Here is a 16,820-nt window from a genome sequence, read left to right on the forward strand (position 1 = left end):
ATCCACCGGTCTCAGCCTCCCAAAGTGCTGGGATTACAGGCATAGGCCACCATGCCCAGCCAATTTATATTCCTTTCTAAGCATAAGTTGCCTCTACTATAAAATACAAATTATAATAGTTCCTACCTCTGGGATGTTGTAGGAAACAAGAAAATCCGTGGGAAGCATTAGGCACACTGTACCTGGCACATACTAAGAATTCAATGTACATTTGCCCTGGTGACAGGAGTGATGACTAAATGAACTTAGACAAAGTAAAAGCCTGTTGCAGCCAAGCAGGGTGGCTCATGCCTACAATCCCAGCACTTTGGGAGGGTAAGCCGCAAAATCCCTTGATTGCTGGATTGTACTACTGCACTCCAGCATCCAGCATGAGCCATAGACCAAGACCCTGTATCTGGGGGTGGGGGGGGGACCTGATGATGATATTTGTGATGAAGAAGAAAAAACTCAAAGACTTCTCTAGTTATTCAATTATTCTTTTTTCACTAATCCCACTTTTACAAATACATGAAATGCTGTAAGTTTAAAGAAATAAAGCTTTTTGTGGTAAAATATACATAATCTAAAATTCACCATTTAACTATTTTTAAGTAGACAGTTCAGTGACATTAAGTATATTCACATTGTCATGGAACCATCATCACCATCCACCTCCAAAACTTTTTCGTCTTCCCCAACTGAAACTCCGTATTTGTTGAATAATAATTCCTCATATCTGTCTCTCCCCCCTCTCCCCAGCCCCTGGCAACCATCATTCTACTTTCTGTATTTATTAATTGGCTACTTTAAGTACCTCATAGGAGAATCATAAAATATGCAGTTTTTTGTGTCTGGCTTATTTCACTTAGCACAATGTCTTTAATGTTCACATGTTGTAGCATGTGTCAGAATTTCCTTTTTTAGGGCTGAATAATAGTCCATTGTATTTATATACCACATTTTGTTTAACTGTTTATCTGTCAGTGGACATTTGGGTTGTTTCCACGTTTTGGCTGTTGTGAATAATGTTGCCATCAACACAGGAATACAAATATCTGTTTGGGTCCCCACTTTCACTTCAGGGTATATACCCAGAAGTGGAATTGCTAAGTCAGATGGTAATTCTTTGATTTTTGAGGGACTGCCATTTGATTTGATTTTGATTTTTTAAGGGACTGCCATACTGTTTTCCACAGCAGCTGTACCATTTTACTTTCCAACTAGTGATGCACAGGAGTTCCAGTTTCTCCACATCCTCACCAACATTTGTGTTCTTGTTTCATTTGTTTGTTTTGACAATAACTATCCTAATGGGCGTGAAGTGGTATCTCACTGTGCTTTTTTTTTAAAAAAAAAAAAAAAAAAAAAAAAAAAAAAAAAAAGAAGGCTTTCTCAAAGTTCCATTTTATTGAGTTCTGCCACGCAGCATTCTAGAAGTAACTGGAAAGAAATATAACCAAAAATCACATGAATACATAACTCCCTGTATTTCCATTTATGTCCCCTTATTTTCTATCTATCCTGTTCTCTATCCTAACACAAGAAACCCATTCCAGTCAGATTTTTAGCTTGTGGTATCAGAGTTTGGGATTGAGTCAAGAAGAGCATCTAGTAATTTACTAGCAAAATGGAAGAAGACTGCAGGAGACTCAAAGCCTTAACAGTAACCACTTTAGCCATGTCCTCTCCCCCTCTACCACATCCCTGCTCTTTTGTGTCTTAGCAAAGTACCCAGCGTCAATATTGGATGCACTGTCATCAGACTCCTGACTGTCTTCTTTCCATATATCTTTGCAAAATTTACTAAACACCATCTGTTTGGTTTAATGTTCAGTGGATGTGGAGGAAGCTCTTGAAAGGCAATACAGAACTGGAGAGTAAACTTGAAAGTGTTCTCCATCTCTTTTCATAGCTTTTCTATAGTGCTGGAATATTGTTGAGTGTTAAAGATGCCACATATTTCTAGTTAAATAATCATTAGTCCCAGCACTTTGGGAGGCTGAGGCAGAAGGATCACGAGGTCAGGAGATGGAGACCATCCTGGCTAACACAGTGAAACCCCGTCTCTACTAAAAACACAAAAAATTAACCAGGCATGATGGCACATGCCTGTAGTCCCAGCTACTCAGAAGGCTGAGGCAAGAGGATTGCTTGAACCTTGGGGGCAGAGGTTGCAGTGACCCAAGATTGTGCCACTGCACTCCAGCCTGGGCATCAGAGCGAGACTCCATCTCAAAAAATGATAATAATAATCATTAGATACCTGATGATTCATGGATCTAAATAATCGTTAGATCCGTAAGTATTCATTAACCCTCATAGAGTGCAAATATTTTAGGTAGACACCGTGAGGGCATAGAAGGATAACTCAGGCTTGCTCCCTTTAAGTAGTTATACCTTAGTGTTTCAGGTAGAGCACTGAGCCATCACAGGGGAGAGGCAGGACTCCTGTTCTCTAGAAGCTTATGATCTGAGATGGGAAAACAATGCCAACTTATATACAACATTAGAGAACCATTTTTTAAAAGTACTTAAGTTCCAAACCTGTGTTGCTGAAACCAAAACTGCTATTATGGTTCGCTGAAAGGAGTGATTACCTCAGGTGCAGAGCAGTAAAGGATGGCTCTGAAAAAATGAAGAAGACTGGGCAAAACAGGTGAGCATAGGGAGCAATAGTGGATCAAATGCCTTTTACCTGGAGGGTTTTTGTATAAGAGAACCCCTTGAAGTTGTAAGTCACTTCTTACCCCTTACTGTGCCCACCTGGGCTCCAGGTTTGCAAAGGAGGGAAGGAAGAGGCTCTATCATGGGGTACCATTGCTCACTAGCCCTAAGCAAAAGTCAAACCCAGCAAGAGAGAACAGATTCCTGGCAGGAGAAATTCTACAGGATGTTTACTCAAGATATGAAGGACTGAAGAAGAGAGAGAAATCAGTGTGAATCCTGTGTTAGTGGAAGTGAAACTTGAATTCTTACTTGCATGTGAATCATAAGCAGAAAGAAAAAGGAAAGAGGGAAGAAACTGGAGTAAGAGGCATGAGCACAGACACTGCTATAAAATATAATGTGTACTGAATGTTTATGGCATGGATTGCCTCAACTATTAAACCATAGGAAGTAGATCCTGATATTATCCCCATTTTAGAGTTGGGGAAGCTGAGGCTTACAGGAATTCATTGCTTGCTCAAGGTCACTGTTAATAAGGAGAGGAGTCAGGAATCAAACTGTTCAATAGCAGATTTAGTGCAGTGAATTGCCACACGAGAGAGACTGAGACATGAGTGAATGTGGCGAGAAGAGGAGACCAACGCAATAGAACAGAGAGTTATTTCACTTTGCAGAGGAGTGGGATGTAAAGATGGGTGAGGCAGAGACAAACTCTTTAGCAAGGGATGCATACCCTTTTGACCAGAACAGGCCCCTGCCTGCCTCCTAGGTTTATCTCCTGTCTCTCCTCATAGCCCTTTCATGGTAAGGCCCCAGTGAATTACCTGGTGATTTCTTAACTTGACAGTCTCGCATACCTCTTGCTTTTGCATAAGCTATTTCCTCTGCCTAGAATAGCTCCTGCCCATTCTTTGCTTTGTGAATTGCATGTCTTCATCCAAGACTCTTCTCAGTTGTGCCTCTGTTTAGTAAAGGCTTCTCTTGTCTCCTCATTCCTCCACACTCTGCAGTCCCTACCCCTAACAAAGCTGGGTGCTTTCTCCCCTGCAATGGCAGAGCAACCATGCATTATACACTTCCCTCTGCTTTCCCTGACATTACAAAGTAATCTGTTCACATGCTGTGGCCTCTCCAGACTCAAAACCCCTTAAAGAAAGGGATGGCATGCTTAGCACAGTGCCATGGTGTAAGTATTCAAAATAGATTAATGAATACATGAATAGATGAATGAATAGATTGATTAATTATGGGGAAATTTAAAACTAGATATGATAAGGTAAGTGATAGCAATTCTCAAAGATTCAAAGGCAAGGAAGTGGCATGATGAGAATGCTATATAAAAAAATTTAAGATGAATAATTATTGTTTTTACTTTTCTTACTGTAAGACATCAAAAAGATACATATTTATTGTAGTCATTTCTCCTTTTCCAGGTATCTTAGTCATAACAGAATAACCTTCCTCAAGCCGGGTGTTTTTGAAGATCTTCACAGACTAGAATGGCTGTATGTTTAATTTATGTGGCATTTTATAGCAGTAGTTTATAGGTTCAAGAGATATATAAATGAATTAATTTTTTTCTTCTGGCTGGCAGGATAATTGAAGATAATCACCTCAGTCGAATTTCCCCACCAACGTTTTATGGACTAAATTCTCTTATTCTCTTGTAAGTACTAAACTAAAGCAAATATTTCAATCAAAAGCAAAGACGTGAATAAAAATTAATGCTTAAATTTAATACGATTAAATTTGGAATTGTTAAAACCCCAAAGAGGCCTTTTCAATGAAAAACCTTTTCTTAATCATGTTCTGTAAAGCTATTTATAGTTCCAACAATTTTAAAAGATTTTCTGTCTTCTAGACTATCAGCCCATAAAAACTGAATACATTCTCACTCATATTTTATCACAATATTCTTTTTGTTGTTGTTGTTGACATGGAGTCTCGCTCTGTCACCCAGGCTGGAGTACAGTGGCATGACCTCAGCTCACCACAACCCCTGCCTCCCTGGTTCAAGTCATTCTTCTGACTCAGCCTCCCGAGTAGCTGGGATTACAGATGTGTGCCACCATGCCCGAATAATTTTTATATTTTGAGTAGAGACAGGGTTTTACCATGTTGGCCAGGCTGGTCTTGAACTCCTGACCTCGTGATCCACCTGCCTCAGCCTCCCAAAGTGCTGAGCCACCACGCCCAGCCTTTATCACAATATTTTTAAGCACATCGTTACTGCTCTATACAGGCAGACCTCAATGATATTGTGGGTGTGGTTTCAGACCACTGTAATAAAGCAATAAAGCAGTATTGCTTTGTCACAATAAAGCAATTCACACAAATTTTTTTGGTTTCCCAGTGCACATAATAAAGTTATGTTTACACTATACTGTAGTCAATTAAGTGTGCAATAACATTATGTCTAAAAATGTGCATACCTTAATTTTAAAATTCTTTGTTGCTAAAAAGTGCTAACAGTCATCTAAGTTTTCAACAAGTTGTAATCTTTTTGCTGGTGAAAGATCTCATGTCAATGTTGACAGCTGCTGACTAACCACAGTCGTGGTTGAAGAAGGCTGGGGTGGCTGTGGCAATTTCTTAAAATAAGATAACAGTGAAGTTTGCTACATTGATTGACTCTTAATTTCATGAAAGATTTCTCTGTGGTATAAAATGCTATTTGCTAGCATTTTACCCACAAGAGAACTTCTTTCAAAATTTAAATCAATACTCTCAAATCCTGTCATTGCTTTATCAAATAAGTTTATGTAATATTCTAAATACTTTCTTGTCATTCCAACAGTGTTTGCAACATCTTTCCCAGGAGTAGATTCCATCTCAAGAAGCCACTTTCTTTGTTCATTCATAAGAAGCAACTCCTTATCTGTTCAAGTTTTATCATGAGATTGCAGCAATTCAGTCACATCTTCAGGCTCCACTTCTAATTCTAGCTTTCTTGCTATTTCCACCACATCTACAGTTACTACTTCCACTGAAGTCTTGAACCCTTCAAAGTTACCCATGAGGGTTGGAGTCAACTTCTTCCAAACTCCTGTTAATGTGAATATTTTGACCTTACTTTCGTGAATCACAAATGTTCTTAATGGCATCTAGAATGATGAATGCTTTCTAGAAGGTTTTTAATCAACTTTGCCCAAATCCATCAGAGGAATCACTATCTATGGCATCTATAGCCTTACAAAATGTACATCTTAAATAATAAGACTTGAAAGTTAAAATTAGTTTTTGATCCATGGACTGTAGAATGGATGTCATGTTAGCAGGCATGAAAACAACATGAACCTCTTTGTAGCTCTCCATTGGAGCTCTTGGGTGACTAGGTGCATTGTCAATGAGCAGTGTATCTTGAAAGGAAGTCTTTTTTTTCTGAGCAATAGGCCCCAAGAGTGGGCTTAAAGTATTTAGTAAACCATGCTGTAAACAGATGTGCTGTCATCCAGGCTTTGTTGTACCATTGGTGGAGCACAGGAAGAGTAGATTGAGCATAATTCTTGAGGGCCCTAGGATTTTTGGAGTAGTAAATGAGCATCAACTTCCACTTAAAGTCACCAGCTCCATTGGCCTCTAACAAGTGAGTCAGCTTGTCCTTTGAAGCTTTGAAGCCAGGCATTGACTTCTCCTCTCTAGCTATGAAAGTCTTGTATGGTATCTTCTTTCAATAGAAGGTTGATTCATCTACTTTGAAAATCTGTTGTTTAGTGGAACCACCTTCATCAATGATCTTAGCTAGATCTTCTGGATAACTTGCAGCTTCTCCATTAGTACTTCCTGCTTCACCTTGCAATATTCTGTTATAGAGATAGCTTCTTTCCTTTCCTCATGAATGAATATCTGCTAGCTTTAAACTTTTTTTCTGGAGCTCCCTCACCTCTCTTATCCTTCATAGAATAAAGTAGAGTTAGGCCTTGCTCTGGATTAGGCTTTGGCTTAAAGGAATGTTGTGGCTGGTTTGATCTTTTATCCAGAGCACTAAAACTTTTTCCATCAGCGATAAGGCTGTCTTACTTTCCTATCATTTGTGTGTTCATTGGAGTAGCACTTTAAATTTCCTTCAAGAATTTTCCCTTGCATTCACAATTTGGCTAATTGGGGCATGAGGCCTGGTTTTTTGACTTATCTCAGCTTTCAAAATGCCTTCCTAATCATTTCTATCTTTTGATTTAAGGTGAGAAGGTATGTAAGCAGTATATCTTGAAAGGAAATCTTTTTTTTTTTTTTTTTTTTTCTGAGCAGTAGGTCTGAAGAGTGGGCTTAAAGTATTTGGTTAACCATGCTGTAAACAGATGTGCTGTCATTCAGATTTTGTTGTTCCATTGCAGAGCACAGGCAGAGTAGATTTAGCATAATTCTTGAGGGCCCATAATTCTTGTGGGACTCTTTCTTTCATTTGAACACTTAGAAGCCATTGCAAGGTCATTAATTGGCATAATTTCAATATTGTTGTGTTTCAGGGAATAACAAGGCCTGAGGAGAGAGATATGGGGGAATGTCTGGTTGGTGGAGTGGTCAGAACACACACAGCATTTATGGATTAAGATTGCTGTCTTGGCTGGGTGCAGTGGCCCAGGCCTGTAATCTTAGCAATCTGGGAGGCCAAGGCAGGCAGATCATCTGAGGTCAGGAGTTTGAGACCAGCCTGACCAACATGGTGAAACCCCATCTCTACTAAAAATACAAAATTAGCCAGGTGTGGTGGCACATGCCTGTAACCCCAGCTACTCGGGAGGCTGAGGCAGGAGAATCTCTTGAACCTGGGAGGTGGAGGTTTTAGTGAGCCAAGATTGCACCATTGCACTCCAGCCTGGGCAACAAGAGTGAAACTTTGTCTAAAAAAAAAAAAAGATTGCTGTCTTATATGGGCATGGTTTGGAACACCACAAAACTACTGCGATAGTAACATCAAAGATCACTGATCACAGATCACCACAAACAATACAATAATAAAAAATTTGATGGCTGGGCAGGGTGGCTTACGTCTGTAATCTCATGCCTTGGGAGGTCGAGGAGAGAGGATAGCTTGTGGCCAGGAGTTTGAGACCAGCCTGGGCAATATAGCAAGACCCCGTCTCTAAAAAAAAAAAAAAATTGTTTTTAGTTAGCAGAGCATGGTGACACATGCCTGTAGTCCCAGCTACTCAGGGGGCTGAGACAGGAGAATCACCTGAGCCCAGGAGTTTGAGGCTGCAGTGCACCATGGTCACACCGCTGCACTTCAGCCTGGACAACAAGGCAAGACCCTGATTCGAAAAAGGGAAAAATGTTGAAATATTCTGAGAATTACCAAACTGTGACACAGACACACTAAGTGGGCACGTGTTGTTGGAGAAATGGCTTTCATAGACTTGCTCAATGCAAGGTTGCCACAAACCTTCAATTTTAAAAAACTCAGTATCTGCGAAGTGCAATAAAGCAAAACACAATAAAACAAGGTCCGCCAGGTGGAGTGTCTCACACCTGTAATCCCAGCACTTTGGGAGGCCGAGGTGGGCAGATCACCTGAGGTCAGGAGTTCAAGACTAGCCTGGTCAACATGGTGAAACCCCGTCTCCACTAAAAATACAAAAAGCAAAAACGCCGGGCATGGTGGCGGACATCTGTAATCCTAGCTACTCAGGAGGCTGAGGCAGGAGAGTTGCTTGAACCTGGGAAGCGGAGGTTGCAATGAGCCAAGCTCGTACCACTGCACTCCAGCCTGGGCCACAGAGCAAGACTCTGTCTCAAATGAAATAAATAACTAACTAAATAAAAATAAAACAAAGTGTGCCTACATTAATCTTGGTAAAGAAAAAAATTCCTTTAAATCATCTCCTTTCCACCATTCGTTGTTGAAGGGTTTAGGCTTTTTTTTTTTTTTTTTTTTTTTTTTTTTCTCCCAGTTACTAGCATTACTGCTTTCCTCCATATAATAGCTTATATTTGTCAAAATTTTATTACTATCAAGTATTTTAATATAACAAGACTTCCAGAGAAAAAAATAGAGGGAAGGCTGGGCGTGGTGGCTCATGCCTGTAATCCCAGCCCTTTAGGAGGCCAAGGTGGGTGGATCATTTGACGTCGAGAGTTCAAGACCAGCCTGGCTAACATGATGAAACCCCGCCTCTACTTAAAATACAAAAATTAGCCAGGTATGGTGGCACATGCCTGTAATCCCAGCTACTTGGGAGGCTGAGGCAGGAGAATTACTTGAACCCGGCAGCCAGAGGTTTCTATGAAACAAGATCGTGCCACACCACTCCAGCCTGGGCGACAGAGCCAGACCCCATCTCAAAAAAAAAAAAAAAAATTAGGAGGAAAAAACTAATTTAGTGGATTTGTGCGATTTCATAATAATAACAATAATACCATGTTTGATCCAAGATGAGAAGAGAACCAGAAAAATGTGACTTGTTTGTCTTTTCCTTTTTCAGAGTCCTGATGAATAATGTCCTCACCCGTTTACCTGACAAACCTCTCTGTCAACACATGCCGAGACTACATTGGCTGTAAGCGATTGTGTCTTTTTTTAAAGAACTCAATTAAATTTTCTGTTTTTACCTAATTCATTCCAGATATCAGATTGTTTTAGGTTTTCTTTAAAATGATAAGGTTTTTAATATCATATCACATTTCTTCAAACTGCTTTAACATGATTTTTATGTTAAACATCTACATTATCTAAACTAAAGTCTCTAAACTCTCAGCAAAACAAAACATCTCAAAAAAAAATATATATATATATATATATACTGGAGCCAGGAAGAAGAAAGACCAAAGGAATGTCACAGCATCTATATAACATCTTCCCCTTTCCCTGCTGATATACTCACCTTCTAATTTGGTACAGAAAGACTAAGTCGTTTTAATTTCACTCTAGAATTCTGAATAATAAGAATATGATATTTAGCATTTTTTTAACAACTAATCATGGTAAAATATGTTCCATGGAATATTTTACACAGTAGCTTTGCTTGTAGTGATAAGTATCACTGCACCATTCCGAACTCGACCATCCAGTAAATTTGCCTATTTAGAATACAAGTAAAAAATAAAAGAAAGAAATAAAATAACTATTAACAAGTTCAGTCAACAAACTGCCATATGCTGTATCATATGAAAGCTCCCTCTGTCTCTTATTTTACAAGAAATTCTCACAAGTTGGTTGTTTGATTTCTAAGCTCGGAGCAGATTACAAATGTCAAACTAAAAGGAAGAGGAAAAGTTAGAGTCAGAAGCATTGATTGTAGTCAGAGGTAACAACTACCAACTTGATAAAAAAGCGTAAGTGAGAAGTGCTATAAAAAGCAATGACAGTAATTCAAACTGTACTAATTTGCAACCTCTCAGAAAAAAACAAACATCCTGAAAAGTTACTAAGTCCAGTAGGCATTTTGGTATGACAGTACAATACTGTACTATACATTGAAAACAAGCTAAGACATAAAGGAAAGGGCAAATTAAGTTCAATATCCTTCATTAAAATTGAATTTTGGTTCAAATGAATACATTAGCATCTATTACAGCCTCAGTAATCCCAACTTAGTAATTAAGCACAATTGAACAATACTTACATAATTAGCAATTAAAATGTGTGCATTTAGACCAGAAGCAACTGTGTGCAGTATTATGTACAGGCAATAATAAACTTTGCCTTTGTTTATAAAAAGGCAAGAAAATATACAATATACTTCAGATAAACATCAATATGATTAAGATTTATTACTAAAAAAATTAAAATTAAAAAATAAAATTAAAAATTTTGTTACTAAAGTTTTCATATGTAAATTCTAGCTATCCAGAACAACTTATTCCATATGAATTCCTGATCGTGAATATTATCCTAATTTTAATTCTACTAATAATACTTTTCTTTATAATCATTCACCTTTTTATAACTGATCACAGCATTCTTACCTTGCATGAACTTTCATTTAGCACAGTATGAACTAGAAAATCTGACAGATTTGTTGGCCAAACATCATTTAAACTCTGATTTAGGGGAAAAATACACACAAAATAAAGAGACAGATGACAGCCCAGGAAATTATGCTTGTAAGATATTTGCAAGACAATACACTGAAACCTCTATTAGTTCTTGCAAAGCAATGAGAAACTGTAAATGCCACAATAAAAGTTGTAAAATTCAAAAAGAAAGAAATGTAAGTAATAAGTAAGCATAAGGACAGATATGGCAATAGCCAAAGGTGAACTAAAAGTCAAGAAATAAAGTAAACTTTTCTTCTGAGATGAAATTAAGCAAGTTTATTTATTAGCCAAAGAAGTCAATATAAAAAGCTTGAAAATATAGAAGACGATGGGAATACATAATGGTGCAAGGTACTAGAAGACATGGAAAAGAATGAAAAAATGAAATGTGATCACACACACACGCATACACACAGCAGTGAAAATGAATGGACTATCAGTACTTCAATCAACATGACTCAATTTCAAGAACATATGAATTATTCAAGAAAAAGTCACAGAAGACTACATATATTATAATTCCATTCCTATAATATTGTGATTAAGATATAGAAAGCCACGAGACAACAATGCTTCCTCTCTACCAATAAGAAAGAGCTTTATAATCTACAAAGTCATAATTTTCTGGAGCCCATCAGTAGGCTACATAAGTCATAAGGTAGCCAAATAAATGAAATTCTAAGAAACAACAAGGAGATGTGGGACGTACATACTCTTTCGCCTTTGGCAGAGCACAGGATGAAGAGTTGGCTGGCGTGAAACCAGGTACAAAGAAAGCTGCTAAAACTTTAATGAATTTGTAAGGTTAAGTGTGGGCTACTATAGCGCTTTAGAAGAACTGGGAACCCCATATGCAAGGGTAAGATGTAGCTATCTTTAATAGGCTCTTTTTCACTCAGCTCCACCAATCACAAGAAAAACTAGGAGTAGGTAAGGAAACCAGACAGAGCCCTTATTGGGGTTATAGACACAAAACTCTACCTTCTTCTCTAAACTCACCCCTCTCAGGGAACAAAAGCATTAAGCCTTTGGGAGTGGGACAGAAAATCCTCCTGCACCCAGGGACCAGGCAAATATCCATCACTTCCATAGGAGGAATAGAAACTAGAGCATTCTGCCCCAGGGTACCAACAAAAAAAACCCACTCCAGCCCAGGATCTTGCACGGATCAAAGCAGTGGGTAGTGCCCACTTGGATCATGGCGGGAAATGCTCTTATGAGAGTTTGGCTTCTGGGGAAGGGGGAACAGCAAAGCTGAGACAGCCCCATCCCCAAAAGGGTAAGGAAAAAGAAGTTCATTGTCAAATTATAAAGCAATCAACAAAACCAGAACCAGCAATAACTCAGATTTTACAACTTCCAAACAGAGACATTAAAATGCTTATGACTAATATGGACAATATGCAAGAACATAAAGAAAATGTTAGCAAAAGATGGAAACTACAAAAGAGAAACAAAAATTATTTCAACAGCCTTAGCAGCAGACTAAGCAGAACACAGCTAAGGAAAGAATCAACAACCTTGAAGATAAGTCATAGAAAGCTTTCAAATTGAAACGAAAAGAATAAAAGAGACAAAAATAAAGGCAAAACAGAGAATCCAAAAGCTGCAGGATAATATAATTATCTAACAAATGTGTAAATGGAGTCACAGAAAAAAAAATAAAGGAAGAACAGAACAGAAGACATAGCTGGAGAAATAATAGCCAAGAATTTTCTTGTGTTAATATAATACCACAAACCAGAAATCTAAAAACCTCAGAAAAATCCATGCAGAAGTCAAGAAAAACTAGACAAATTATAGTCAAACTGCTGAAAACCAAAGATAAAGAAAAGTATCTTAAGGCAATCAGAGAAAATAGAAACATTATACATTGTAAAACAAAGACAAGAAATGCAACACTAACTTTTTTTTAAAAGCCAGAAAGACTATGGTAATATTGGGGAAAAAGATTTCAGAACAAGGATTATCACCAGGGATAAATGAGGGATATCATATAATAATAAAAAGATCAATTAAGCAAAAATATGTGATAATCCTAAATGAGTAAACAGTTTCAAAATACATAAAGTGAAAAACAATAGAACTGTGAAGAGAAATAGCTAAAAGTCAAAGGATGTCATTTAAAGCTGATGAATCTTTGGCTGGGCATGGTGGCTTACACCTATAATCCCAACACTTTGGGAGGCCAAGGCAGGAGGATACCTTGAGCTCAGGAGTTTGAGACCAGCCTGGGCAATGTAGTGAGACCTTGTCTCTATTAATAATTTTTTTAAAAAAATTAGCTGCGTGTTTAGCTGGGCGTGGTCGTGGGCGCCTGTAATCCCAGCTACTCGGGAGGCTAAGGCAGGAGAATCCTTGAACCCTGGAGGCGGAGGTTGCAGTGAGCCAAGATCACACCATTGCACTCCAGCCTGGGTGACAGAGTGAGACTTTGTCTCAAAAAAAATAAAAAATAAAAATTAGCTGAGCATGGTAGCATGCACCTGTAGGCAGTCCCAGCTGCTCATGAGGCTGAAGTGGGAGGATAGCGTGAGCTTGAGAGATCAAGGCTGAAATGAGCTATGATTGTGCCACTGCACTGGCAGCCTGGGCAACAGAGGGAGACCTGCCTCTGGAAAAAATGACAACAACTGACAAATCCATAGATTAGACAGATAGTGGTTCCCAAGGTGAACACCTGTAAAAAGCATGTAATTAACCAATATTGTATGGTAAAGAGAGGCAGAGGAGCAGAGAGGAAGACAATGTACACAAATTTTATCATTTTTAGTATCATCAAAAGAAAGAGGTATAGTGCATTGGGTAAAGTTATAAAGATTGCCAATAGAATATACAAACCTTTCTAAATATCGTAAAAAATACATTTTTTTAAAACACCATTAGGTTAAGATAAATATTACACAAAAAAAACTTGAGGTGAAAGTTTTTTAAACCTGTGGAATCATATAATAATATTTTTAAATAACAGACTAAGGCCAACTATATTAATCATATCAATAAATATAAGTAGGCTAAACTCACCTATTAAAAGAAAAAAGACTAGGAAAGAAGACTTGGAAAGATATTTCTCAAAAGATACTTACACATGGCCAACAGGCATGTGCAAAAATGTTCAACATTAACTAATCATCAGAGAAATGCAAATCAAAACCACAATGAGGTATCACCTCACACCTGTTAGAATCTCTATTATCAAAAAGACAAGAGATGACAAGTGTTGACAAGGATGTAACTAGAAAGGAATTCTTGTGCACTGTGGGTGAGAATGTAAATTAGTACAGCTGTTATGGAAAACATATGGAGCTTCCTCTAAAAATTAAAAATAGGACCAGGTGCAGTGGCTTACGCCTGTAATCCCAGCACTTTGGGAGTCAGAGGTGGGTGGATCACTTGAGGTCAGGAGTTCGAGGCCAGCCTGGCCAACATGGTGAAACCCCATCTCTACTAAAAATACAAAAATTAGCCGGTCATGGTGGCAGGCACCTGTAATCCCAGCTACACAAGAGGCTGAGGCAGGAAAGTCACTTGAACTCGGGAGGTAGAGGTTGCAGTGAGCCAAGATCACACCCCTGCACTCCAGCCTAGGATACAGAGCAAGACTCTGTCTCAAAAAAAAAAATTAAAAATAGAACTATCATGATCCAGCAGTCCCACTTCTGGGTATATATCCAAAGGAAATTCCATTAGTATGTCAGAGATATCTTCACTGCCATGTTCATTGCAGCATTAGTCACAATAGCCAAGATATTAATCAACCTTAGTGTCCAACAACAGTTGAATGGATAAAGAAAATGTAGTAGATATACACAGTGGAATACTAGTCAGCTTTAAAAGAGAGCCTGTCATTTTTGACAACATGTATGAACTTAGAGGACATTATGCTGAGTGAAATAAGCCAGAGACAGAAAGAAAAATGCTGCATAATCTCATTTATATGTGGAATTTCTTTTAAAGTTGAACACATAGAAACAGAGAGTAGAATCGTGGCTATGGGTCATGGCAGGGGGAATGAGGAGATGTAGGTTCAAGGGTACAAAATTACAGTTATGAGATGAATAAGAATACAGATCTAATATATGGCATGAGGACTATAGTTTAATAATACTGTATTGTATAGTGGAAATTTGCTAAGAAGGTAGAGTTTAGGCACTCTTACCATAAAAAAAATTAAATATGTAAAGTGATGAATATGTTAATTTGCTTGATTATAGTGATCATTTTACTATGTACTGTATATCAAAACAGGCTATACACCTTAAGTATATACAATTTTTTAAAGTATGTCATGTAATTGCAAACAAAAGAAAGCAGGCATCCTATGTTTTATCTAAGTAGGTGGAATTCTGGCCAATATGCATTAAACAACACAATGACATTTTAATGCTATAACTGCAATTTCCAATAAAAGATATCACATTATGAGTCTATACACACCAAAGAAATTAATATAGCAACCAAAACAAAAGAAAATGTAGACATACGTAAGCAGTCAGAGATAATCCACCACTGGGCCAGGCGCAGTGGTGCATGCCTGTAATCCCAGCACTTTGGGAGGCCCAGGCAGGTGGATCACCTGAGGTCAGGAGTTTGAGACTAGCCTGACTAACATGGTGAAACCCTGTCTCTACTAAATACAAAAAAAAAAAAAAATTAGTCAAGCGTGGTGCCTGTAATCCCAGCTACTCGGGAGGCTGGGGCAGGAGAATCACTTGAATCCAGGAGGCAGAAGTTGCAGTGAGCCGAGATCGTGCCATTGCACTCCAGCCTGGGCAACAAGAGCGAAACTCCTTTTCAAAAAAAAAAAAGATAATCCACCACTTCTCACTCCATAAAAAAATCAAGTAGAACCAAAATAAATAAATAACATGATTAGTAAGTTAATGCTAATCAGTGTATATCAAACTGCAATGCCCCTTCTCAATACCAGAACTGCTTTCTTTGGGACAGCAGCATAACTAGCTAAAATACTACATTCCCACACTTCCCTGCATCCACATATAAGATACGTCTTAAGTTCTGACTAGGGAGGTCGAAGTATTACAGTGCAGAACTTCAGGAAAATTTCCTTAAAGAGAAAGATGCAGGTCCTTTCTTTTCCTTCTTTATCCAGAAAAAAAAAAAAAAAAATGAATATGATGGCTTCAGCTTTAGCAACATCTTGTACCATGAAGACAAGGGCATGTGATCAGTGAATATGAAAGATCCTGGGTTTCTAACAACTTTGTAAAACAACCATATCAGCCCTGAACTGCCCAACTTTAGTTTTTTTTTTCCCTTGGGGGAAATAAACCCCAACAACTCTGTGTATTTATGCTATTATGGATGGGTCTCTATTATATGTATGTGCACCTAATCCTAATAGATATGAACTTGAAAGCAAAGAATGTCCAAAGAACATTCATCAAAACTGACCATGTATTTTAGGACATACACATACACAAACCAAACTCAAGAAAACAGATGGAGGGATTAGCCTAAAACAGGAGAAGGGTCATCTCTTCCTCTGAGACTAGAAGGAGACCAGGTGCATATACAGGTAAGTTTACAGATGTTGGGCAGCAAGTCAAGGGCTTTTCCCTTCTTCATCACCTCAATTTTCTCTGTGAAATAGGAGCCAGAAATGTTTAAAACGTGGAGGAGGAAGCAGATAGAGACTAAGACTTGCATGTTTGAATGCCACTAGGGGACAAGCTGAGGGAGAACAGACAAGATTATAGTTTTTGTCTTTTGTTATTGTTGTTATTCAGATTGAAGAACCACCAAAGTTTTCATTTTTATCCAATTCTACCAGGTATAAAGGGAAAAATAAAATGGTTAGGCTCAGAGGCTCATTAGATAGGAAGGGTGGTGGTTTAAACACAGTAAAAAATTAAAATTAAAATTAAACACCCCTTTGTTAACTCCATTAAAGCTTGCAGCTAGGGAGCAAGAAACAGATTTTTTGTTGTTATTTTGGTTTTGTTGTTGTTGTTTTTACTCTAGCTAAGAGGTATGCTGCAAACCAGATCCCTGCGTATCAAGGACTAAAACCCCTAACTTTAGGAAGAAGATATACATATTCAGACGTAAGCTCATATACATGCCCATAGAAACACATCATGCAAATGTGACTCCAAATGTTTTTATTATTAACATGGGAGGGAAAAAAAAAACAGTAAATATACAACCCAAGGTTAAAATAAACGCAAAAT

At 38.1% G+C, this 16,820-nt stretch overlaps 1 protein-coding gene across 5 annotated transcripts in view; it reads left to right on the forward strand.

Moving 5' to 3' along the window:
- The window catches only part of RXFP1 (relaxin family peptide receptor 1), a 123,598-nt gene that overhangs the window by 77,740 nt on the left and 29,038 nt on the right, over window positions 1-16,820 (forward strand). For 4 of the 5 annotated variants that reach the window (XM_010383214.2, XM_030925996.1, XM_010383222.2 and 1 more), the window contains 3 exons: window positions 4,083-4,154; window positions 4,244-4,315; window positions 9,072-9,146. In XM_010383214.2, coding sequence (XP_010381516.1) covers window positions 4,083-4,154; window positions 4,244-4,315; window positions 9,072-9,146 — 219 coding nt within the window. Of the gene's footprint in view, window positions 1-2,584; window positions 2,639-4,082; window positions 4,155-4,243; window positions 4,316-9,071; window positions 9,147-16,820 lie in introns of all 5 variants that reach the window. The other variant, XM_030925999.1, reaches the window with a different exon arrangement.

Source organism: Rhinopithecus roxellana, chromosome 2 (assembly GCF_007565055.1).
Source record: "Rhinopithecus roxellana isolate Shanxi Qingling chromosome 2, ASM756505v1, whole genome shotgun sequence".
Lineage (NCBI taxonomy): Eukaryota > Metazoa > Chordata > Mammalia > Primates > Cercopithecidae > Rhinopithecus > Rhinopithecus roxellana.